At 49.2% G+C, this 24,520-nt stretch overlaps 1 protein-coding gene across 1 annotated transcript in view; it reads right to left on the bottom strand.

Moving 5' to 3' along the window:
• mogat2 (monoacylglycerol O-acyltransferase 2) overlaps positions 1-12,440 on the bottom strand; it is a 42,104-nt gene extending 29,664 nt beyond the window's left edge. Inside the window, exons 1-2 of the mRNA XM_072477430.1 lie at positions 12,269-12,440; positions 7,123-7,301 (exon numbers count right to left, since the gene is read on the bottom strand). Coding sequence (XP_072333531.1) covers positions 7,123-7,301; positions 12,269-12,362 — 273 coding nt within the window. The 5' untranslated portion in view covers positions 12,363-12,440. The remainder of the gene's footprint in view (positions 1-7,122; positions 7,302-12,268) is intronic.
• Positions 12,441-24,520: the final 12,080 nt, after the last annotated feature.

Genomic DNA, 24,520 nt, shown 5'->3' with positions numbered 1-24,520 from the left:
CTGAACAAGTATTTAAAAAATTCACTGAGGTCCCGATCTCAGGAGGAATAATGCCAGTGTTGTATATTCACCAGCTTGTATAAATCTCAGAGCTATGCACAGATGGCACTAGCTTCTAGGGGTGCAACAGATTCATTTATAAGGTTTTAAAAATATCTCTACAATCACAAAGTGTCTGTATCTGTTCTCATGCTTCCGGTAACTTCTGTAGTGTCTGTTTACTTTGCTCTGAGTCCACACCCAGGCTTGACCAATCAAACACAGTGAGCCTAGATCAGTTGCAAGACTCACATAATCAAGCACAGAACAATTGAACACTTCAGCCAGCATGCATGGGGGGTGGGGGGGTGGGGGTGGGGGTGGGGGGGGGGGGGTGATGGGACAATTAAGAGGCTACTGCCTGGCATGCCCACCCCAGGAATTAAAGGGCCAATCAGAGAGTCAGCAACTCAACAGTGCCATCAGATGGGGTGGCCAGTATGGAGGCAGGCAGGACAAAAGACATCATACAATCAAAGAGCCAAACGCTGGAGTGGAGTTCCCGGTGGGGACAGTTTTGGTGCTGCGGAGGCAGCCTTCCCTGCCCATGTGACCTGGCGCAGTATCATCCTTCAAAAGATGTTCTAACATAGAACATAGAACATAGAACAATACAGCGCAGTACAGGCCCTTCGGCCCACGATGTTGCACCGAAACAAAAGCCATCTAACCTACACTATGCCATTATCATCCATATGTTTATCCAATAAACTTTTAAATGCCCCCAATGTTGGCGAGTTCACTACTGTAGCAGGTAGGGCATTCCACGGCCTCACTACTCTTTGCGTAAAGAACCTACCTCTGACCTCTGTCCTATATCTATTACCCCTCAGTTTAAAGTTATGTCCCCTCGTGCCAGCCATATCCATCCGCGGGAGAAGGCTCTCACTGTCCACCCTATCCAACCCCCTGATCATTTTGTATGCCTCTATTAAGTCTCCTCTTACCCTTCTTCTCTCCAACGAAAACAACCTCAAGTCCGTCAGCCTTTCCTCATAAGATTTTCCCTCCATACCAGGCAACATCCTGGTAAATCTCCTCTGCACCTGCTCCAAAGCCTCCACGTCCTTCCTATAATGCGGTGACCAGAACTGTACACAATACTCCAAATGCGGCCGTACCAGAGTTCTGTACAGCTGCAACATGACCTCCCGACTCCGGAACTCAATCCCTCTACCAATAAAGGCCAACACTCCATAGGCCTTCTTCACAACCCTATCAACCTGGGTGGCAACTTTCAGGGATCTATGTACATGGACACCTAGATCCCTCTGCTCAGCCACACTTTCAAGAACTTTACCATTAGCCAAATATTCCGCATTCCTGTTATTCCTTCCAAAGTGAATCACCTCACACTTCTCTACATTAAACTCCATTTGCCACCTCACAGCCCAGCTCTGCAGCTTATCTATATCCCTCTGTAACCTGCTACATCCTTCCACACTATCGACAACACCACCGACTTTAGTATCGTCTGCAAATTTACTCACCCACCCTTCTGCGCCTTCCTCTAGGTCATTGATAAAAATGACAAACAGCAACGGCCCCAGAACAGATCCTTGTGGTACTCCACTTGTGACTGTACTCCATTCTGAACATTTCCCATCAACCACCACCCTCTGTCTTCTTTCAGCTAGCCAATTTCTGATCCACATCTCTAAATCACCCTCAATCCCCAGCCTCCGTATTTTTTTCCCAATTCTGTGGGATTTTTTATTCATGCAAGGGATGTGGGCGTCATTGACGAGGCCAGCATTTATTGACCATCCCTCGTTGCCCTTGAGAAGGTGGTGGTGAGCTGTCTTCTTGAACCGCTGCTGTCCCTGAGGTGTAGGTACACTCACAGTGCTGTTAGGGAGGGTGTTCCAGGATTTTTATCAAGCATTAGTGAAGGAACGGTGATATATTTCCAAGTCAGGGTGGTGAGTGGCTTGGAGGGGAACTTTCAGGTGGTGATGTTCCCATGTGTCTGCTGCCCTTGTCCCTCTAGATTGTAGCAGTCACGGGTATGGAAGGTGGTGACGAAGGAGGTTTCATGAGTTGCTGTTACAGATAACCTGGTAGATGACACAATGCAGTCACTGTGCGCCAGTGCATCTTGTAGATGGTACACATGGCTGCTACTGTGCGTCGGTGGTGGAGGGAGTGAATGTTTGTGGAAGGAGGAGCAATCAAGCGGGGCTGCTTTGTTCTGGATGGTATTGACCTTCTTAAGCGTTGTTCGCCATCTGCCATTTTTCCAATTGATGCTGCGCCACGATTCTATCCCATGTCTTTAGTCAGGGCTCTGTTGAGTTTGATACCCTGTTGGCATGCTCATCTGGGGAAGAACTGGGGCGGGATTCTTCGGAAACCGGCGGGGCGGGCAACTCCGGCACGAAGGAATGGCGTGAACCACTCTGGTGTCGGGCCGCCCCGAAGGTGCAGAAGTTGGCGCATGCATGGGAGTGCCAGCGTGTGCTGGCGTCATCCCAGCACATGTGCAAGGGGGGTTTCATCTCCCCGCCGGCCATCGCGGATCGGTACACCAGCCGGCGGATTGGTGGGCTCCGATCGTGGGCCAGGCCACTGTGGGGGCACCCCCGGGGCCAGATCCCCCCCCCGCCCAGGATCCTGGAGGCCGCTCGCAGAGCCAGGTCCCGCCAGTAAGTACCTGTCGTAACATACGCCGGCGGGACCCCCCGAAAACGGGCAGCCATTCGGCCCATCGCAGGTCGGAGAATCGGCGGGGAGACCGCTGCCAGCGGCCGCCGATCTTTCCCACCCCCGCCTAATCCCCGCCGCCGGAGAATTCAGCAGCCGGCGGGGGCGGGATTTACGCGGCCCCCCGCCGATTCTCCGCCCCGGTGGGGGGCGGAGAATCCCTGATCTCTCTCCACTCTCTGTGCAACCTTTCCTGCAAAATTCCCCCAGAAAGGATAAAAGGGACCAAAACCGATGCCTCCCGGTAGGTTGTGTGTGAGCACTCACTCCATGGCTGCCACCGGAACTCAGAAAGTCCCAGAGTTATTTATAGATTGGTTACGGCACGGAACGAGGCCATTCAGCCCATCATGTATGCACCAAACTCCGAATAATCAATTCACTTATTTTCATTCTTCCACGTACTCCACATAACCCTGCACTTTCTTCTTTTTCGGATAACATTCCAGCTCCCCCATCACCCCTGTGTCCGTGACCTACATTGGCTCCTGGTTAAGCAACTTCATGATTTTTAAATTCTGATCCTTATTTTCAAACCCATCCATGGCCTTGCCCTTTCCCCCCGCCCGATCTCTTTAAGTTCCTCCAGATCCACATGACGGAGTTGGCCCCCACCTTCTGGGTACTTTCAATGAAGCGTTAGAGAATGGGGAACTGCCGGCTACACTGGCACAGGAGTCAATTTCGCTGATCCCAAAAAAGGGGAAGGATTCACTGGAGTGGGGGTCCAATAGGCCCATTTCACTGATGCACCCAACCTCTTCCTACGTAAGGATGAGTCTTACACATATTAAGGTGGTGTATAGAATCATGTACAAAGAGAGCAAAGAAGAAAGAAAAGTACAGCACAGGAACAGGCTCTTCAGCCCTCCAAGTCTGCGCCGATCACAATGCCCTCACTAAAACAACACCTTCTGCGCTTACTTGGTTTGTATCCCTCCATTTCTTCCTTATTCATTTTATTTTATTTATTGTCACGTGTACCGAGGTACAATGAAACATATTTTTCTGCGAGCAGCTCAACAGATCATTAAGTGCATGAAAATCAAAGGAAATAAAAGAAAATACATAATAGGGCAACACAAGGTACACAATGTAACTACCTAAGCACCGGCATCGGATGAAGCATACAGGGTGTAATGTCAATGAGGTCAGTCCATAAGAGGGTCATTTAGGAGTCTGGTAACAGCGGGGAAGAAGCTGTTTTTGAGTCTGTTCGTGCGTGTTCTCAGACTTTTGTATCTCCTGCCCGATGGAAGAAGTTGGAAGAGTGAGTAAGCCGGGTGGTAGAGGTCTTTTATTATCCTGCCCGCTTTCCCCAGGCAGCGGGAGGTGTCGACAGAGTCAATGGATGGGAGGCGGGTTTGTGTGATGGACTGGGCTATGTTCACGACTCTCTGAAGTTTCTTGCGGTCTTGGGCTGAGGAGTTGCCATACCAGGCTGTGATGCAGCCAGGAAGGTTGCTTTCTATGGTGCATCTGTAAAAATTGGTAAGATTTAATGTGGACATGCCGAATTTCCTTAGTTTCCTGAGGAAGTTTAGGCGCTGTTGTGGTAGCGCGACGTGGGTGGACCAGGACAGATTTTTGGAGATGTGCACCCCTAGGAATTTGAAACTGCTAACCATCTCCACCTCGGCCCCGTTGATGCTGACAGGGGTATGTACAGTACTTTGCTTCCTGACGTCAATGACCATTGAGGGATAGATTGTTGTCGCTGCACCCCTCCAATAGGTTCTCTATCTCCCTCCTGTATTCTGACTCGTCGTTATTCAAGATCCGGCCCACTATGGTTGTATCGTCAGCAAACTTGTAGATGGAGTTGGAACCAAATTTTGACACGCAGTTGTGTGTGTGCAGGGAGTAGAGTAGAGGGCTAAGTACGCAGCCTTGCGGGGCCCCGGTATTGAGGACTATTGTGGAGGAGGTGTTGTTGTTCATGTATTCATGTACTTATCCAGATACCTCTTAAATGTTGCTAATGTTCCTGCTTCCACCACATCCTCTGGCAGCGCGTTCCAGGCACCCACCATTCTCTGCGTGAAAAACTTACCCCACACATCTCTCTTAAACTTTCCCCCTCTCACCTTGAACCTCTGCCCCCTTGTAATTGGCATTTCCACCCTGTCTATGCCTCTCACAGGGTCCACATGACTCAGAGATGGATCAGTGGGCTTTTCCCTCAGGTAGTCGACGGATGCGAGAAGTGTGGGATAGGGCCGGCAAACTATATGTTCTTGGAGTGTGTGGAGTTGGAGAGCTTTTGGGAGGCAGTGTTCGGGAACTAATCGGTTCCCCATGGTCGGCTCATGAAGAAAGTAAGGAGGTGTGGGATAGAGGGAAATTTAGCCAATTGGATAAGTAACTGGCTATCACATAGAAACAGAGGGTGGTGGTGGATGGAAAATTTTCAGACTGGAGACCAGTTACCAGCGGTGTACCACAGGGATCAGTGCTGGGTCCTCTGCTATTTGTGATTTTTATCAATGACTTGGAGAAGGGGGCTGAAGAGTGGGTCAGTGGGTGTGGGGTGTGGGTGTGGGGGGGGGGGGGGTTGTGAGTGGGGGGGTTGGGGGTGTGTGTGGGTGGGGGGTGGGGGGGGTTGGGGTGTGGGGGGATAGGTGTGGGGGGAGGGGATTTGAAACCTGCCTCCTTGCTGTGGGTTGGACTGTCATAGTCTCATAGAATCCCTGCAGTGCAGGGCCCATCCGGCCCATCGAGTCTGCATCGACCCTCTGAAAGAGCACCCCGCCCAGGCCCAATCCCCTACCCTATACCCGTAACCCACCTAGGGGCAATTTATCATGGCCAATCCATCTAGCCTGCACGTCTTTGGACTGTGGGAGGAAACCGGAGCACCCGGAGGAAACCCACGCAGACACAGGGAGGACGTTCAGACTCCGCAGACAGTGACCCAGGCGGGAATCGAACCTGGGACCCTGGCGCTGTGCGGCAGCAGCACTGACCACTATCCCACCGTATCCCACCATGGCAACTGTTCATGATAATTCAGTTAATACATCTGGAATATCGGTGGCCATGAAACTACCTTCGATCGTTGTAAAAACTCACCTGGTTCACTAATGTCCTTTAGGGGAGTAAATCTGCCGCCCTTACCCAGTCTGGTCTACATGGGACTGCACAGCAATCTAACCGACCCTCGCAAGCCACTCAGTTCAAGGGCAAATAGGGATTTGGCAACAACTGTTGGTTTTTCCAGTGATATCCACATCCCGTGAAAGAATAAAGGAAAAATGTGGGAAGTGACGTTCCGCAAGGGTTTGATGCTGGGTCCATGGTCGTCCATCATTTATAAAAACAAATGTTGAATCAAATTCATTTAACAGCTCTCGATATCGATTTCCCTCTGGATCCTTTGCTGCATCCCTTTTCCTTTTCTGAATTGCTTGATTACTTTCGTTCCCCTCATCTTACCCAGCCCGGCAAACCTTTCCTTTTCAGATATTTCTCAATTTGGAAAGTTACAATTGAATCTGGTTCCCGCTGAGACAGCCTGTTTCCGATCACAGCAACCTGCCGGGGAAGTATTGTTCTTCTGAGCTCTCCCTCTGTTACTTTGGTCAATTATTTTAAAACGGTGTCCTCTGGCTACTGGTGCCCCGCCCCCGCCCGTGCCAGTGGAAACAGTTTCTCCTCCAGCGCCCAATGGAGAGCTTTCATAATTTTGAACACCTCTATTAAATCTCGCTGAAAAGAGAGACAAGCGGCTGAAGTTTTTCATCTTGCACTCATCGGGGCAAACACAAGAACACCAAATTTCAAACCACCACCGCAAGTTATACTACAGGAAAAAATGGTGGTGATTGGCTGGCAAGTCAGCTCTGATTGGCCAAGGTGTTGCCATGGAGACAGCAATGAGGAACGACAGGCTCCCCAAGCTCCTGGGTAATTCGAAAAAAGACGTCAGGCTTGAACATATTCCTTTCATTTGCAAAGAATGGGTCCCTGTGTATGAGTGTACGTCACTTCTACCAAGTGTAAATGAGCCCCTTTACAAACTCGCCTGATTATCTATCTGGTTACAACCTCCTTTAACTCTTCACTTGAACTTTCTTTGCAAGTTTGCAAGAAACAATCCCAGCATCTCCAGCCCCGCCTCTGGTACCATTCCAGTAAATCACCTCTGCCCCCTCTCCAAAGATTCCCTAAAGTGTGGGACCCAGAACTGAACACGATTCTATGGCTGAGCCCCAACCGTTTGATCACGTTTTCACATAACTTCTGAGTAGGAGAAAACTACTCGAATAAATAGAAAGCCTCTCCCAGCCACGAGAGATGGAACAAAAAGAACAACTGCAATCCCACACGACGGTGCTCCAGTGCCCCGGAGTTGTGAGTGAGGGGGCATTTGATACTCACATCAATGGGAAAGTAGTCCCGGAAGTAGGTCCACATTCTCAAACCCTGGATGATGCGGGAGCTGCGGCCTCCTCGGTATGGCGTATTGCGGTCCCATAACCACCATGTCGCGTACAGCACGGGCACAAACCAGAAGCGTGTGAAGAGAAGGGTGATGAAGAGTGCAATGCAGCACTGAGCTGTGGAATAAAGAGAGAAACCTGATAGGCGAACGTCGACAAAACACGCCCTGAAATTAATCCCATTTAATTGAAATTGCTGATGGTGCAGGCCAGTAATGAGTGATACGCCTTGCATGGGATTGATGGTGACAGCATTGGGAGTGGACCTTCAGAACCATGAAGGTCTTGTTGCTCAGTAGGACGTTCCTCTGCTTCTGAGCCAACAGCTCTGGGTTCAGACTACACTCAAGGACCTCTTGGCCATGGGAAGGGCGTTCATGATGCAATTCAAAGCTCAGTAATCAGCCTGCTCGTCCTTCCAATCCCAGCATACGTCTAAAGCTAACATACTGGTGCAGCAAGCAAATAGGAAGACAAATTGCATGTTGGCCTTTATGCAAAGAATTTGAGTGCAGGATTGTTTGGAGCCTTGGTGAGGGCACACCTGGAGTATTGTCTTCAGTTTTGCCTCCGCAGGGTGGCACGGTGGCACAGTGATCAGCGCTGCTGCCTCACAGCGCCAGGAACCCAGGCTCGATTCTGGCCTTGGGTCACTGGCTGTGTGGAGTTTGCACGTTCTCCCCGTGTCTGCGTGGGTTTCCTCCGGTTTCCTCCCACAGTCCAGAGATGTGCAGGTTAGATGGATTGGCCATGCTAAACTGCCCCTTAGTGCCCAGGGATGTGCAGGTCAGATTACGGGATTATGGCTCTAGGGTGGAGTGGATCAGTGCCAGTTCAATGGGCTAAATGGCCTCCTTCTGTACTGTCGGAATGCAGAGAATTTGCAGTGCAGAAGGAGGCCATTTGGCCCATCGAGTCTGCACCGGCCCTTGGAAAGAGCACCCTACTTAATCCCACGCATCCACCCAATCCCCATAACCCAGTAACCCCACCTATCCTTTTTGGACATTAAGGGGCAATTTAGCATGGCCAATCCACCTAACCTGCACATCTTTGGACTGTGGGAGGAAACCGGAGCACCCGGAGGAAACCCACGTACACAAGGGGAGAATGTGCAGACGCCACACAGACAGTCACCCGAGGCTGGAATTGAATCCGGGACCCTGGCATTATGAGGCAGCAGTGCTAACCACTGTGCCACCATAATTCTGTGATTACCTAAAGAAGGTTATACTTGCCATCAAGGGACCGCAACGAAGGTTCACCAGAATAATCACCAGAATGATCCCTGAAATGTTTAGCACAGTGGGTTAAGACAGCTGGCTTGTAATGCAGAAGAAGGCCAGCAGCACAGGTTCAATTCCTGTACCGGCCTCCCCGAACAGGTGCTGGAATGTGGCAACTAGGGGCTTTTCACAGTAACTTCATTGACAATAAGTGATTATTTTTATGGATTGTCATGTGAGAAAAGGTCGAGGAAACCATGTTTCAAAGAAGAGGTGATCTAATTGAAGCTTACAAATTCCTACAGGGCTTGACAAGGTAATTTACCCTGGCTGGTGGGTCTAGAACTGGGGACACATTTAGGACTGAGATGAGGAGAAATGTTTTCACTCAGAGGGCGGGGTATCTTTGGAATTCAATACCCTGGGGGCTGTGAAGGTTCAGTCAATGAGCATATTCAAGACTGAGGTCAATATAGATTTCTAAATATTAAAGATATCAAGGGACAAGAGGATAGTGCAGGAAAATGGCGCCGAGGTAGAAGATTAACCATAATCTCATTGAATAACGGGGAGGTTAGATGGGCTGAATGGCCTACTCCTTTACCGATGTTGCTCCACTTCGCTAATGTTTCCCAAAGGAGGATAAAAACATGTGTCAAAATATCGAACAAGCAAACCATCAGAAACTTGCTCATCATTGCTACCTGTAAGAAGGTGCGAGAGAATGTGTGTATGCATGTGCACTCACTGCTGTTATTTTCAACAGATGATCTGAATGGACAGTTAATTTCTGTTTGCGTGCTTTAGGGAAGGATGGGTCAGAAGCCCAGGAGAATCCTTATAGTATTGTTGAATCTTTAACATTCACTTCAATGGGGAGAAGGGACCTCGGTTTAGCACCACATCCAAAAGGTGACATCTCCGTCAATGCAACACCTCCTTAATATAGCACCGAAGCATCAACCTGGATGATGTGCTCAACGCCCAGACTGGGACTTGAACCCCCCAGCCTGCAAACCGAGCCAAGAGGTGTACAAACAAGTCAATAATTATGGCAATACCAGATATTGCGGGACCTGAGAGGTGGATGACCATTGGCTAGACCCAGGAGTCTACCATTGGCTGATGTACATAGCTCCGCCCTGAGAGGCGGAGTATAAGAACCGATGCCGTCCCAGCAGCCTTCTCTTTCTGTATCGAAGCTGCTGGAGAACAGTTCTAGCAGATTAAAGCCTATTAGTTATGACTCACCTTGTCTCGAGAGTAATTGATTGCGCATCAATAATTCAGAACAGTGCTGAGTGGTTACAGATTTTAGCCTGAAGATAAATGAGACTCACCTTGCAAAGTCACCCCCAAACTATCAGAACACGACATTGAGCGAAAATCTGTGTTTAAATTAATAACCTCATCACTTAGATTTAGGTTTAAATTTAGCCATGTTCTGAGGCTGAGCAAGATAGTTTTCAACCTTGGAATGATATTTGTCCCTGAGCTGTACTGCCGACCACACTCTCTGTAACCTCGTCCGGCCCAGCCCTACCTGAGCTCATCCGCTGCTGAATCCCTCTCCCATGCCTTTGTTAGTTCTAGACTTGCCCATTCCAATACACTCCTGGCCAGGCTCCCATCTTCCACCCTCCACAGCGTCCAGCTCATCCCAAACTCTGCTGCCTGTACCTTCGCTCATCCCAAAGTCCCATTCACGCTTCACGTCCCTGGGCTCACTGACCGACATTGGCTCCCAGTCAACACCACCTCAGTTATAAAATCCTTATTCTTTTTTTAAAATCTGGCCTCGGCCCTCCCTATCTCTGTAATCGCCTCCAGCCTGACAACCCTTTGAGATTTGGGTGCTCCTCCAGTTCTGGCCTACAGAGTATCCCCGAATTCCATCACTCCACAATGGGCGGTTATGCCTCCAGTTGTCTGGGCCCTGTGGTGAAACTATATAGTAACCATTCACCACTGTACTACATTGTATCATGCTGTTGCCCATGTGGGCTCCACCTATGGACCTTGTACTGTACTACACAATTGTATCATGTTGGTGCCCTTGTGGGTTCCGCCCCTGGCTCCGCCCCCTTGAGGGGAGGTATAAGAGCAGCTGCCCTGTAGACGGCCCTCATAGCAGAGCAGTCGCAGGCAGGACTGTTCTAGTTGATTAAAGCCTCTGTTCACTTCTATTCTCCGTCTCGAGTGAATTGATGGTCGCATCAGGCCCTAAGCCCTAAACTCTGGAATTAAACCTCATCAATTTTTCATCTATCTTTCCTCTTTTACTATGCTTCTTAAAGCACAACTCTTTGACCAGAAATTGAGCTATCTTCCCTAAAACCTCCCAATGTGACTCGACGTCAAAATTGGTTTGATAACCGGACATATAAATTATCTTGGGACTCTTTTGTAGGTGCTATCTAAATGCAAGTTGTTGTCTGCTGGATCAAACTGCATTTTGGGAGATGGAGCTAACTAAGATGGGTAAATGAACTTAAGGTGCAAACTCCTGACTCCCCTTTGTTGTTCTGCATGAACCCCACAGCAAACGCATGCCCCTAATATATTGTGGCTTTCACACATTGCAGTCCGTGGGAACTCACTGTGCACCAATTAGTTGTCATGTCTTTGCATCGCAACACTGACTATGCATCAATAAGGGATTTAATCGGCTGCTTTAGAACTCCACTAAGGCTGTGAAAAGTGTTATATAAGTGCACAGTGGTTAGCACCGTTGCTTCACAGCTCCAGGGTCTCAGTTTCAATTCCCGGCTTGGGTCACTGTCTGTGCGGAGTCTGCACGTTCTCCCCGTGTCTGCATGGGTTTCCTCCGGGTGCTCCGGTTTCCCTCCACAAATCCCGAATGACGTGCTGTTAGGTGAATTGGACATTCTGAATTCTCCCTCAGTGTATCCGAACAGGCGCCGGAGTGTGGAGACGAGGGGCTTTTCACAGTACCTTCATTTCAGTGTTAATATAAGCCTACTTGTGACAATAATAAAGATTGTTATTATTCATAACAAGATGAATATGTGTGTGTGCAGATGAATATGTGTGTATGACTGCATGTGTGGATGAATATTTGTGTCTGCATGTTGTGTATGTGAGTGAATATATGTGTAGCAGCACGGTAGCACAGTGGTTAGCACTGTTGCTTCACAGCACCAGGGCCCCAGGTTCGATTCCTGGCTTGGGTCACTATCTGTGCGGAACTGCACATTCTCCCCGTGTCTGCGTGGGTTTCCTCCGGGTGCTCCGGTTTCCTCCCACAGTCCAAAGATGTGCAGGTTAGGTGGATTGGCCATGCTAAATTTCCCTTAGTGTCCAAAAATGTTAGGTGGGTTTATGGGGATAGGGTGGAGGGGTGGACTTAAGTGGGGTGCTCTTCCCAAGTGCCAGTGCAGACTCGATGGGCCGAATGGTCCCCTTCTGCACTGTGAATTCTATGATCTGTCTCTTTCTTTACTCAATTTATTGATAATTAACAACAGGTTACATGAATACAATTTTGTACAATATTGGTCAAACCAGGGAGTGACTCATCAGGTGGGATTTTATGGTCAGTTGTAGGGAAGTGATTGAAGTGCGTTATCATTAAGGTTTGGCAGTTTAGGAAACCTCGGCTGACTTTGGCATGTTTTCAAACCGCACGAATGCCATACTTAAGGTTGGAGACGCACGGCCAGTTGACTGCGGATCCGGAGCAGGTTTTATGTTTTTTTGAGTTTACACACGAGATTCGGAAGATCACCAAATAAGTTTGAGCTGGTAGACAAGAGGTTCCGTACACCGAGTGTGAAGCTAACCCCGGGCTTAAGGGGCGAGGCAAGATGGGATGTGCAGAAGTTAAGAGTCGCTTACCCAGAGCGAGGAAGGAGAAGACCCACTGTAGAACAGCTAATGTCTGCACACGACGATGCAATGGTATCCTTAATGGGGCAAAATCGATGTTCATCTTGACACGTCAAGGGGTTTATTTCAATGCACAGGATCCAAGAAAAGAATCTGTGAGACTGAGTCAGGTACAAAGTCTTCTTGAAAATAGTGTACTTTAAACAAGGCTTGTTACATGTTGCAAAAGAGCCACAGTAGATAGCGCGTTTTTATTGTTATGTGGAGGGGGCGGGGTGGTGCCAAAGGTTAACAGAGTTTGCCTTACCTTCAGAGGTCAAATGTCACTTGACAGTGTAGCCATCTGGGATGGCCATTTACAAAGAAACATGGACATTTGCAAAGACACAAGGGAAATATGGGCAATACAAGATTCAGGCAAACTCAAAGCCTGAATGTATATTTGCTGACAGAGAACGAGACAGTATCGAAACCCGATTTGCATTCTAATGACCCATTTCCCCAGGACAAAGGACTGGTACTCAGGTATCAGGTACAATTCCAGACACATCGGCGCCACTCCCTTCACTCAGGAAGCCCAAACAGCCACGGTCAATGACCGCTCAGGACCCGCCCAGCCATCAAGGCACCCGCCCCTTTATTGGCTCAAATCGAAGGCAGTGATCGAAGCCTGCCAAATTATTGGGTCCAAAACGAAGGACCGCCCAAAAGAGCGCGAAACCCCAAAGGATAAAGAGAGACACGGCCATGTGTTCGATCTCTTTTGGCCCTGGCACACCAGCACTCTTCAGCCCGGCCTATACCTGAAGCCAACTGCAGCACCGCGACCAGAAGCAAGTTCAAGATCAACGATCGCTACCAGATGGATGAGCCCAGCAGAACCGAAGTTACTTCTCCAGACCCAGCCACTCGAGACCCGAACAAAGGCCTTGTTCCTCTGCCAAAGCCGGGTGCTTGAAAGTTAAGCACAGGTTGTTGTAGTGTTAGGTGTAGTGTAGCCGGTAGTGTTTTTATGTTGCATGTGTGAGTTAATCTTGTGTGTAAATAAACCATTATTGAACTTGAACTAACTGACTGATTGTTGGGTCTTTGATCAATATCCGGTTGAACCTTGTGGTGGTATCATTTGATACCTGGCGACTCTGAAAAGCAATAGTATTCAATATTAAGAAGGGCAACATTATTGGCATCTCGGTTGCAGAATTGGCAACAGTTATTAGTGACGCTAGTGGGATAGTATTCCACTCATCAAAATCGGCAACAACAGCCCATGGAAAGGTTTATGGTAATTCTGATGGGTGCATTTAAACAAAATATTATTCACTCTTAGGATGTGGATGTTGCTGGCTAGGGCAGCATTTATTGCCTTTCCTTAAATGCCCCATGAGAAGGTGGTGGTGAGCAGCCTTCCTGAACCGCTGCAGTCCATGTGATGTAGGTACACCCACTGTGCTGTTAGGGAGGGAGTTCCAGGATTTTAACCCAGCGACTGTGAAGGAATGGCCGATATAATTCCGAGTCAGGATGGTTTGTGGCTTGGAGGGGAATGTGTAGGTGGTGATGTTCCCGTGTATCTCATAGGCTTTACAGTGCAGAAGGAGGCCATTCGGCCCATCGGGTCTGCACCGGCTCTTGGAAAGAGCACCCTACCCAAGGTCCACACCTCCACCCTATCCCCATAACCCAGTAACCCCACCCAACACTAAGGGCAACTTTGGACACTAAGGGCAATTTATCATGGCCAATCCACCTAACCTGCACATCTTTGGACTGTGGGAGGAAACCGGAGCACCCGGAGGAAACCCACGCACACACGGGGAGGATGTGCAGACTCCGCACAGACAGTGACCCAAGCCGGAATCGAACCTGGGACCCTGGAGCTGTGAAGCAATTGTGCTATCCACAATGCTACCGTGCTGCCCTTATCTGCTGCCCTTGTCCTCCTAGATGGTGGAGGTTGCGTACTTAAAATGTATTGTCAGAGAAGTCTTGGTGAGTTGTTGCAGTGCATCTTGTAGAGGGTACTCGCTGCTACTGTACTTTGGTGGTGGAGGGAGTGGATATTTAAGGTGGTGGATGGGGTGCTGGAATCCAAGGGTAAGAGATTGATTAAAACAGAAAATATTAACAAAGCATTTAGGGATTTTCATGCTGAATCATATAAGACGGCCCAGTCTAGGGATGAACATAGAACATAGAAAATACAACACAGAACAGGCCCTTCGGCCCACGATGTTGTGCCGAACCTTTGTCCTAGATTAATCATAGATTATCATTGAATTTACAGTGCAGAAGGAGGCCATTCGGCCCTTTGAGTCTGCACCAGCTCTTGGAAAGAGCACCCTACCCAAACTCAACACCTCCACCCAACACCAAGGGCAATTTGGACATTAAGGGCAATTTATCATTAGCCAATTCACCTAACCCGCACATCTTTGGACTGTGGGAGGAAACCGGAGCACCCGGAGGAAACCCACGCAGACACGGGGAGGACGTGCAGACTCCGCACAGACAATGACCCAAGCCGGAATCGAACCTGGGACCATGGATCTGTGAAGCAATTGTGCTATCCACAATGCTACCGTGCTGCCCTTAAGAACAAATAAATCTACACTATATCATTTTCCCGTAATCCATGTACCTATCCAACAGCTGCTTGAAGGTCCCTAATGTTTCCGACTCAACTACTTCCACAGGCAGTGCATTCCATGCCCCCACTACTCTCTGGGTAAAGAACCTACCTCTGATATCCCTCCTATATCTTCCACCTTTCACCTTAAATTTATGTCCCCTTGTAATGGTGTGTTCCACCTGGGGAAAAAGTCTCTGACTGTCTACTCTATCTATTCCCCTGATCATCTTATAAACCTCTATCAAGTCGCCCATCATCCTTCTCCGCTCTAATGAGAAAAGGCCTAGCACCCTCAACCTTTCCTCGTAAGACCTACTCTCCATTCCAGGCAACATCCTGGTAAATCTTCTTTGCACCTTTTCCAGAGCTTCCACATCCTTCCTAAAATGAGGCGACCAGAACTGTACACAGTACTCCAAATGTGGCCTTACCAAAGTTTTGTACAGCTGCATCATCACCTCACGGCTCTTAAATTCAATCCCTCTGTTAATGAACGCGAGCACACCATAGGCCTTCTTCACAGCTCTATCCACTTGAGTGGCAACTTTCAAAGATGTATGAACATAGACCCCAAGGTCTCTCTGCTCCTCCACAATGCCAAGAACTCTACCGTTAACCCTGTATTCCGCATTCATATTTGTCCTTCCAAAATGGACAACCTCACACTTTTCAGGGTTAAACTCCATCTGCCACTTCTCAGCCCAGCTCTGCATCGTATCTATGTCTCTTTGCAGCCGACAACAGCCCTCCTTACTATCCACAACTCCACCAATCTTCGTATCGTCTGCAAATTTACTGACCCACCCTTCAACTCCCTCATCCAAGTCATTAATGAAAATCACAAACAGCAGAGGACCCAGAACTGATCCCTGCGGTACACCACTGGTAACTGGGATCCAGGCTGAATATTTGCCATCCACCACCACTCTCTGACTTCTATCGGTTAGCCAGTTCGTTATCCAACTGGCCAAATTTCCCACTATCCCATGCCTCCTTACTTTGTGCAGAAGCCTACCATGGGGAACCTTATCAAATGCCTTACTAAAATCCATGTACACTACATCCACTGCTTTACCTTCATCCACATGCTTGGTCACCTCCTCAAAGAATTCAATAAGATTTGTAAGGCAAGACCTACCCCTCACAAATCCGTGCTGACTATCCCTAATCAAGCAGTGTCTTTCCAGATGCTCAGAAATCCTATCCTTCAGTACCCTTTCCATTACTTTGCCTACCACCGAAGTAAGACTAACTGGCCTGTAATTCCCAGGGTTATCCCTAGTTCCTTTTTTGAACAGGGGCACGACATTCGCCACTCTCCAATCCCCTGGTACCACCCCTGTTGACAGTGAGGACGAAAAGATAATTGCCAACGGCTCTGCAATTTCATCTCTTGCTTCCCATAGAATCCTTGGATATATCCCGTCAGGCCCGGGGGACTTGTCTATCCTCAAGTTTTTCAAAATGCCCAACACATCTTCCTTCCTAACAAGTATTTCCTCGAGCTTACCAATCTGTTTCACACTGTCCTCTCCAACAATATCGCCCCTCTCATTTGTAAATACAGAAGAAAAGTACTCATTCAAGACCTCTCCTATCTCTTCAGACTCAATACACAATCTCCCGCTACTGTCCTTGATCGGACCTACCCTCGCTCTAGTCATTCTCATATTTCTCACATATGTGTAAAAGGCCTTGGGGTTTTCCTTGATCCTACCTGCCAAAGATTGTTCATGCCCTCTCTTAGCTCTCCTAATCCCTCTCTTCAGTTCCCTCCTGGCTATCTTGTATCCCTCCAATGCCCTGTCTGAACCTTGTTTCCTCAGCCTTACATAAGTCACCTTTTTCCTCTTAACAAGACATTCAACCTCTCTTGTCAACCATGGTTCCCTCACTCGACCATCTCTTCCCTGCCTGACAGGGACATACATATCAAGGACACGTAGCACCTGTTCCTTGAACAAGTTCCACATTTCACTTGTGTCCTTCCCTGCCAGCCTATGTTCCCAACTTATGCACTTCAATTCTTGTCTGACAACATCGTATTTACCCTTCCCCCAATTGTAAACCTTGCCCTGTTGCACGTACCTATCCCTCTCCATTACTAAAGTGAAAGTCACAGAATTGTGGTCACTATCTCCAAAATGCTCCCCCACTAACAAATCTACCACTTGCCCTGGTTCATTACCCAGTACTAAATCCAATATTGCCCCTCCTCTGGTCGGACAATCTACATACTGTGTTAGAAAAACTTCCTGGACACACTGCACAAACACCACCCCATCCAAACTATTTGATCTAAAGAGTTTCCACTCAATATTTGGGAAGTTAAAGTCGCCCATGACTACTACCCTATGACTTCTGCACCTTTCCAAAATCTGTTTCCCAATCTGTTCCTCCACATCTCTGCTACTATTGGGGGGCCTATAGAAAACTCCTAACAAGGTGACTGCTCCTTTCCTATTTCTGACTTCAACCCATACTACCTCAATAGGGTGATACTCCTCGAACTGCCTTTCTGCAGCTGTTATACTATCTCTAATTAATAATGCCACCCTCCCACCTCTTTTACCACCCTCCCTAATCTTATTGAAACATCTATAACCAGGGACCTCCAACAACCATTTCTGCCCCTCTTCTATCCACGTTTCCGTGATGGCCACCACATCGTAGTCCCAAGTACCGATCCATGCCTTAAGTTCATCCACCTTATTCCTGATGCTTCTTGCGTTGAAGTATACACACTTCAACCCATCTCCGTGCCTGCAAATACTCTCCTTTGTCAGTGTTCCCTTCCCCACTGCCTCATTACATGCTTTGGCGTCCTGAATATCGGCTACCTTAGTTGCTGGACTACAAATCCGGTTCCCATTCCCCAGCCAAATTAGTTTAAACCTTCCCGAAGAGTACTAGAAAACCTCCCTCCCAGGATATTGGTGCCCCTCTGGTTCAGATGCAACCCGTCCTGCTTGTACAGGTCCCACCTTCCCCAGAATGCGCTCCAATTATCCAAATACCTGAAGCCCTCCCTCCTACACCATTCCTGCAGCCACGTGTTCAACTGCACTCTCTCCCTATTCCTAGCCTCGCTATCACGTGGCACCGGCAACAAACCAGAGATGACAACTCTGTCTGTCCTGGCTTTCAACTTCCAGCCTAACTCCCTAAACTTCTTTATTACCTCCACACCCCTTTTCCTACCTATGTCGTTGGTACCAATGTGCACCACGACTTCTGGCTGCTCCCCCTCCCCCTTTAGGATCCTGAAGACACGATCCGAGACATCCCTGGCCCTGGCACCCGGGAGGCAACATACCTTCTGGGAGTCTCGCTCGCGACCACAGAATCTCCTATCTATTCCCCTAACCATTGAATCTCCTACAACTATTGCTTTTCTATTCTCCCCCCTTCCCTTCTGAGCCCCAGAGCCAGACTCAGTGCCAGAGACCTGGCCGCTAGGGCCTTCCCCCGGTAGGTCATCCCCCCCAACAGCATCCAAAATGGTATACTTCTTTTGAAGGGGAACGGCCACGAGGGATCCCTGCACTGTCTGCCTGTTTGTTTTTTTCCCCCTGACTGTAACCCAGCTATTCTTGTCCTGTACCTTGGGTGTGGTTACCTCCCTGTAACTCTTCTCAATCACCCCCTCTGCCTTCCGGATGATCCGAAGTTCATCCAGCTTCAGCTCCAGTTCCCTAACACGGTCTTTGAGGAGCTGAAGTTGGGTGCACTTCCCGCAGGTATAGTTAGTGGGGACACCGGTGGTATCCCTCACCACCCACATCCTACAGGAGGAGCATGTAACTGGCCTAGCCTCCATCCCCTCTTACCTTACAGAATATAGCTGCTGTGTGGACTAACTAGATCTCCGCCCTCCGACTCTGCTCCCAGTCAGCTACACTTCCTGTAAACTCCTGTCTCTCTTTGCACTCTTTGCGGAAATGTCGGAAACAAAATGAAAGGAGCAACTTACTCCCTCCTCACCTAACTCCCTCGGTCACCAAACTCTCACTATCGCACTCAAAAAGCACCAAATTCAGCACTCAGTGCATTCTGTGGAGATTCTGCATTGAATGTTTCTTCCCTTCCCTTAAACTTCCCACCAAACGTTGTCCTAAATGCTCCTACCTCTAAAGAGGAGGTGGCTGTGGCATTTAGGGAGCCCTAACCTGGCAAGGCCCCTGGGCCAGATGGTTTTGGGTGTGGGTTTTACGTGGAATTTAAGGACTTGCTAATAGAGCCGTTGACTGAAAGTATAATCATTCATTTGAGGCAGGTGTGCTGATGCTCCGAGGTGCAAATAGCTCTTTAATTTTGAAGGCTGGCAAGAATCCAGAGGAGGTTTCATCCTATTGGCCAATCTCGCTTTCCAATATCAATTTGAAACTGTCGTCTAAAGTCTTGACTCGGCGCTTGGAGGGAATTCTCCTATTGATCATCACCCTAGAGAGACCTGGGTGTGCTAGTGCATGAGTCGCAAAAAGTTGGTTTACAGGTGCAACAGGTGATTAAGAGGCAAATGGAATTTTGTCCTTCATTGCTAGAGGGATGGAGTTTAAGACTAGGGAGGTTCTGCTGCAATTGTATAAGATGTTAGTGAGGCCACACCTGGAGTATTGTGTTCAGTTTTGGTCTCCTTACTTGAGAAAGGACGTACTGGCACTGGAGGGTGTGCAGAGGAGATTCACTAGGTTAATCCCAGAGCTGAAGGGGTTGGATTACGAGGAGAGGTTGAGTAGACTGGGACTGTACTCGTTGGAATTTAGAAGGATGAGGGGGGGATCTTATAGAAACTTATAAGATTATGAAGGGAATAGACAGGATAGATGCGGGCAGGTTGTTTCCACTGGCGGGTGAAAGCAGAACTAGGGGGCATAGCCTCAAAATAAGGGGAAGTTGATTTAGGACTGAGTTTAGGAGAAACTTCTTCACCCAAAGGGTTGTGAATCTATGGAATTCCTTGCCCAGTGAAGCAGTAGAGGCTCCTTCATTAAATGTTTTTAAGATAAAGATAGATAGTTTTTTGAAGAATAAAGGGATTAAGGTGTTCGGGCGGGAAAGTGGAGCTGTGTCCACAAAAGATCAGCCATGATCTCATTGAATGGTGGAGCAGGCTCGAGGGGCCAGTTGGCCTACTCCTGCTCCTAGTTCCTATGTTCTTATGTTCTTATCCCTGTTGATCAGACTGGGTTTATAAATGGCCGGTACATTTATAACAATGTTCGATTACCAAATGTTATTCAGGTCTTTCAAAAATGGATTGGTTAGCGATTTCCTTGGACGTGGAGAAAGCTTTTGACTGGGCGAATGAAATTACTTGTTTCATTCGCTGCGGAGATTTGGGTTGGGAGGGGAGTGTGTTTGGTGGATACAGGGGCTGTATCAGAGTCCCCTGACAGCAGTGCTCACGAATGGTTATAGATCTGAGAATTTTAGTCTCCAGTGAGGGATTAAGCAGGGGAGCTCCTTCCCCCCCTTCATTGTCCGGAATAGACATTGAGTGCCTGGCGGAGACAATTAGACAGGATCCTTCGATTTGTAGGTTACACAATGGCGGGGGGGGGGGGAGACAGCACAAGATCATGCTTTACGCGGACGATGTGCTGCTGTTTGTATCTAAACCGGATGTCTCGGTTCCCACTATTGTTGTTGTGGCGGAGAGAATTAGCATTTTCTCCTGTTACAAAATTAATTTTACAAAGCCAGTGGGTGGGTTGAGAGGAAGACCACCCTCGTTTTGCTATCTTCCGATTTAGAGGTCCCCCTCGGGGTTCACCTGCCTGGCTGTTAGAATTACCCCCTTCTTTAAGCAATTGCATGGAGTTAATTTCCCCCAGTTGATTGCGTCTATTCGGTGGGACCTGACTGATTGGTCCTCCCTGATGATATCATGGCTGGGCAAGATCGTGTTGATTAAGGTGAATGTGTTGCCTCAGTTACTCTATCCTTTGCAGTTGCTGCCAATCTTGTTCTCTGTCAGGGTCCTAAAAAAGATTAGCGGGATGATTAGTTTGTTTATATGGGAGAAAAAGAAACCTCGCTTGAGGTTGGCTAAATTGCAGTTCCCAGGCTCCAAATGGGGACTGGAGGTGTCGAACATTAAAATGGGCCAATTAGGCTCTCATCTGAGGTTTATAAGAGGCTGGGTCAGAGAGGCCTCTCCTCCAATTGGCTCGATATTGAAGCGGGTCATTGGTGTATCCTTTACAGACCTGTTCTACAGGGACTGGGTCTGCTAAGTGTGAGATTCCTGTAATTATCAACACTCTTAGAGCATTGAGGATGGGCGGTCAGTTAGAAGGGAGATTTACATTAACTTCCGCTCTCTCTCCCATTCAGGGCAACCTGGAGTTCCCATCAGGTGTTATCGACAATGCATTTCATACTTGGAGAGATAGAGACATTTGTAAGCTGGGAGATATGTTCAGTGGTGCCTACTTGTCATCCTTTGAGCAGCTATGCCAACAAGTTGATACCCCAAGACACTTTTTTTTAACCATCTGTAACTTAGAGACTTTGGGCGTCATTCTCCGACCCCCCGCCGGGTTGGAGAATCGCCGGGGGCTGCCGTGAATCCCGCCCCCGCCGGTTGCCGAAGTCTCCGGTACCGGATATTCGGCGGGGCGGGAATCGGGCCGCGCCGGTTGGCGGGCCACCCCGCTGGATTCTCCGGCCCGGATGGGCCGAAGTCCCGCCGGCGTGGATTAAACCACCTTTTGAACGGCGGGACAAGGCGGCGTGGGCGGGCTCTGGGGTCCTGGGGGGGGGGGGGGCGTGGGGTGATCTGGCCCCGGGGGGTGCCCCCATGGCGGCCTGGCCCATGATCGGGGCCCACCAATCCGCGGGCGGGCCTGTGCCGTGGGGGCACTCTTTCCCTTCCGCCTCCGCCACGGTCTCCATCATGGCGGAGGAGGAAGAGACTCCCTCCACTGCGCATGCTCGGGAATGCCGTCAGCGGCCGCTGACGCTCCCGCGCATGCGCCGCCCCGAGATGTCATTTCCGCGCCAGCTGGCGGGGCAACAAAGGCCGTTTCGGTCAGCTGGCGGGGCGGAAATTCCTCCGGCGTCGGCCTAGCCCCTCAATGTTGGGGCTCGGCCCCCAAAGATGCGTTTTGGGCGCCAGCCGGCGGATATCGCGCCGTTTCGGGAGAATTTCGCCCAAGATCCTTATTAAGACAACCATACATCCTGCCTTCTGTGGAACTGAAACAGTTAATTAGCAAGTTTTATGACACTTTGTATTCTAGAGCCTGGCGGTCTTGGGAAAGAGAACTGGCAGTTAACATTGGTGAGGAGACATGGGGTAGTATATGGGAATATGCCAATAGAATTTCGGATGTAATAGAATGAAGGAGACTCAGTTCAAAATATTGCATTGTTTGCATATTACACTGAGCTTTTCACACAGGTTTGATCCAGCTATATTCGTGGTGTGTCGAAACTGCTTGGCAGTCGAGGGTGACTACATACACCGCGTATGGTCCTCCGTCAAAATTCAATCCGATTGGCCCTAGAATTTGATCCTTTATTCCTATTTCTTAGTTTTCCAGACAGAAGGATTACTGATGTTAATGAAAAAAAGGCTTTATAATAACCTAACTTTTGCAGCACGAAAAAATGTCCTTTACTCTTGGATTCGGGACATGTTTCCTCAATTCAAAATTGCCACAAAAAAATTATGGAGTGTATTCTATGGAATTCTTGACTTCTTTACTCAGTTCTAAATCTGATACATTCCGAAAAGTGTGGGACTCCACCCAATGCCTCACTCAACATGAATTACGACAAGTGGTTGAACCTGTGACCTTCTTAGTCTCTGGACGGAACCTTACCAGAATTTGGCAAAGTGTCAGGCTCAGACTGAAAAACGGGCGTGTAGCTCTCCAGTTGCACAGACTGGTTTGCTCTCCAGATCTTGAGCCTCTTTAACTTGGGTGGGGTGGAGCCTAATCGAACCAGCACCCAGCTCCAGAGAGACCGGGGCACCATCTTTCAAGAGTGCCCCAATCAGAACTGAAACTGAACAGCCCCCAGTGCCCACCACAGATATATTGGAGCCCCCCCCACCCCCCCAATGTCCCCAGACAATCATCGGTGATGATTATCCCCCACACCACTATGAAATTATCCCCCCCCCACTCCGAGCCCACTCCCCCCCCCCCAATGCCTGCAAGTTCCCCCCTCACAGCTCGCTCTCCCCCCCAGACCACACAACCTGGCACTGCCAACCTGTGCCAGGGGGCAGTGCCGAGGGCAGTTCACAGGCATGTTACCCCCCCCCCGGGGGACTAAACTTACCTATGTGCTCCTGGAGGCAATCCTCAATTGTTTCTCGTTTTACCAAATCGATGTGTCAGCGAGGGATGAATATTTAGGGAGGAGGCTCGTTAATCAGATTAGAATTTATTAAAATGTATTTAGGTGAGGTTTCTGCTCTTTGTGGGTGTGAACCTCATGACATCGCTGGTTTAGCTCACTGGGCTAAATCGCTGGCTTTTAAAGCAGACCAAGGCAGGCCAGCAGCACGGTTCCATTCCCGTACCAGCCTCCCCAAACAGGCGCCGGAATGTGGCGACTAGGGGCTTTTCACAGTAACTTCATTGAAGCCTACTCGTGACAATAAGCGATTTTCATTTCATGTCATCGCCGGCGAGGGTGGGGGTGAAATCGGATTCTCGCCGAAATTCTCCACCCATGTCGCTATTATCACTGATGCCGATAGCGTGTTCGAAACCACCCCCGCTCACTCTGTTGTGGTTCAGTTGGTCTGGTAACAAGGGGTGCGCTGCAGTGTCCGAGCTGCCGTTTTCAGATAATTCAAGGGTGGACATAAAAGATTCAAGGTCACTATTTTGAGAGTTATCATTCGTGTCCTGCCCGACAATCTAGTTCCCTAAAATACAGAGGACTTGGTTGCGATCTGTGGGGGCTTGCTGTGTGCAAATGAGCCACCACATTTCCGACATATAACACTTCAAACATGTTTCATAGGAACACAAGGAGGAGGCCATTCGGCCCTTTGAGCCTGACATTCGATAAGGTCATGCCTGATCTGATTGTGGTCTCAACTCCACTTTCCTGTCTGTCCCCCGTAACCCTCGATACCCTTGCCCTGACAAAACTCTGTCTAACTCGGCCGTGAATATACTCACTGACCCACAGCCTCCACTGCTCTCTGGGGGGGAGAATTCCAAACACTAACGACCCTCAGAGAGGGGAGGTTCCTCCTCATCTCCGTCTTAAACAGGAAACCCCTTATTTTTCAAGAATGGGCGGGATTTTCCAGCCCTTCCCGCCTGACCGTCCAGTCCCGCCGAAGGCGACTCCCAGCGACGGGTTGTCCGGTGGTGGGATGGGTAAGCCATGCAAAACGGCGTAAACATCGGCCGGAGGGGGAGATTCCATCAGCGGCTGATGCTGAGCCTCCTCCACCGCTGGAAAAGCTGCCGGGGGGGGGGGCCCGGAACATCCTGCCCTATGGGCGGAATTTTTCGGCCGACCACGGCGGTGGGATCTTCCGGTCCTGCCGATGGTGCACCGCGAAACCTATGGCGGGTTGCGCGGAAAATCCGGCCCTAAATGTCTCAGTTGTAGTTTCCCCCACAAGAGCAAACATCCTCGTGGTATCC

This window comes from Scyliorhinus torazame, chromosome 15 (assembly GCF_047496885.1).
Source record: "Scyliorhinus torazame isolate Kashiwa2021f chromosome 15, sScyTor2.1, whole genome shotgun sequence".
Taxonomy (NCBI): Eukaryota; Metazoa; Chordata; class Chondrichthyes; order Carcharhiniformes; family Scyliorhinidae; genus Scyliorhinus; species Scyliorhinus torazame.
Note: the sequence above shows the minus strand (reverse complement) of the source record. Positions and strands in the feature narration are given on the sequence as shown.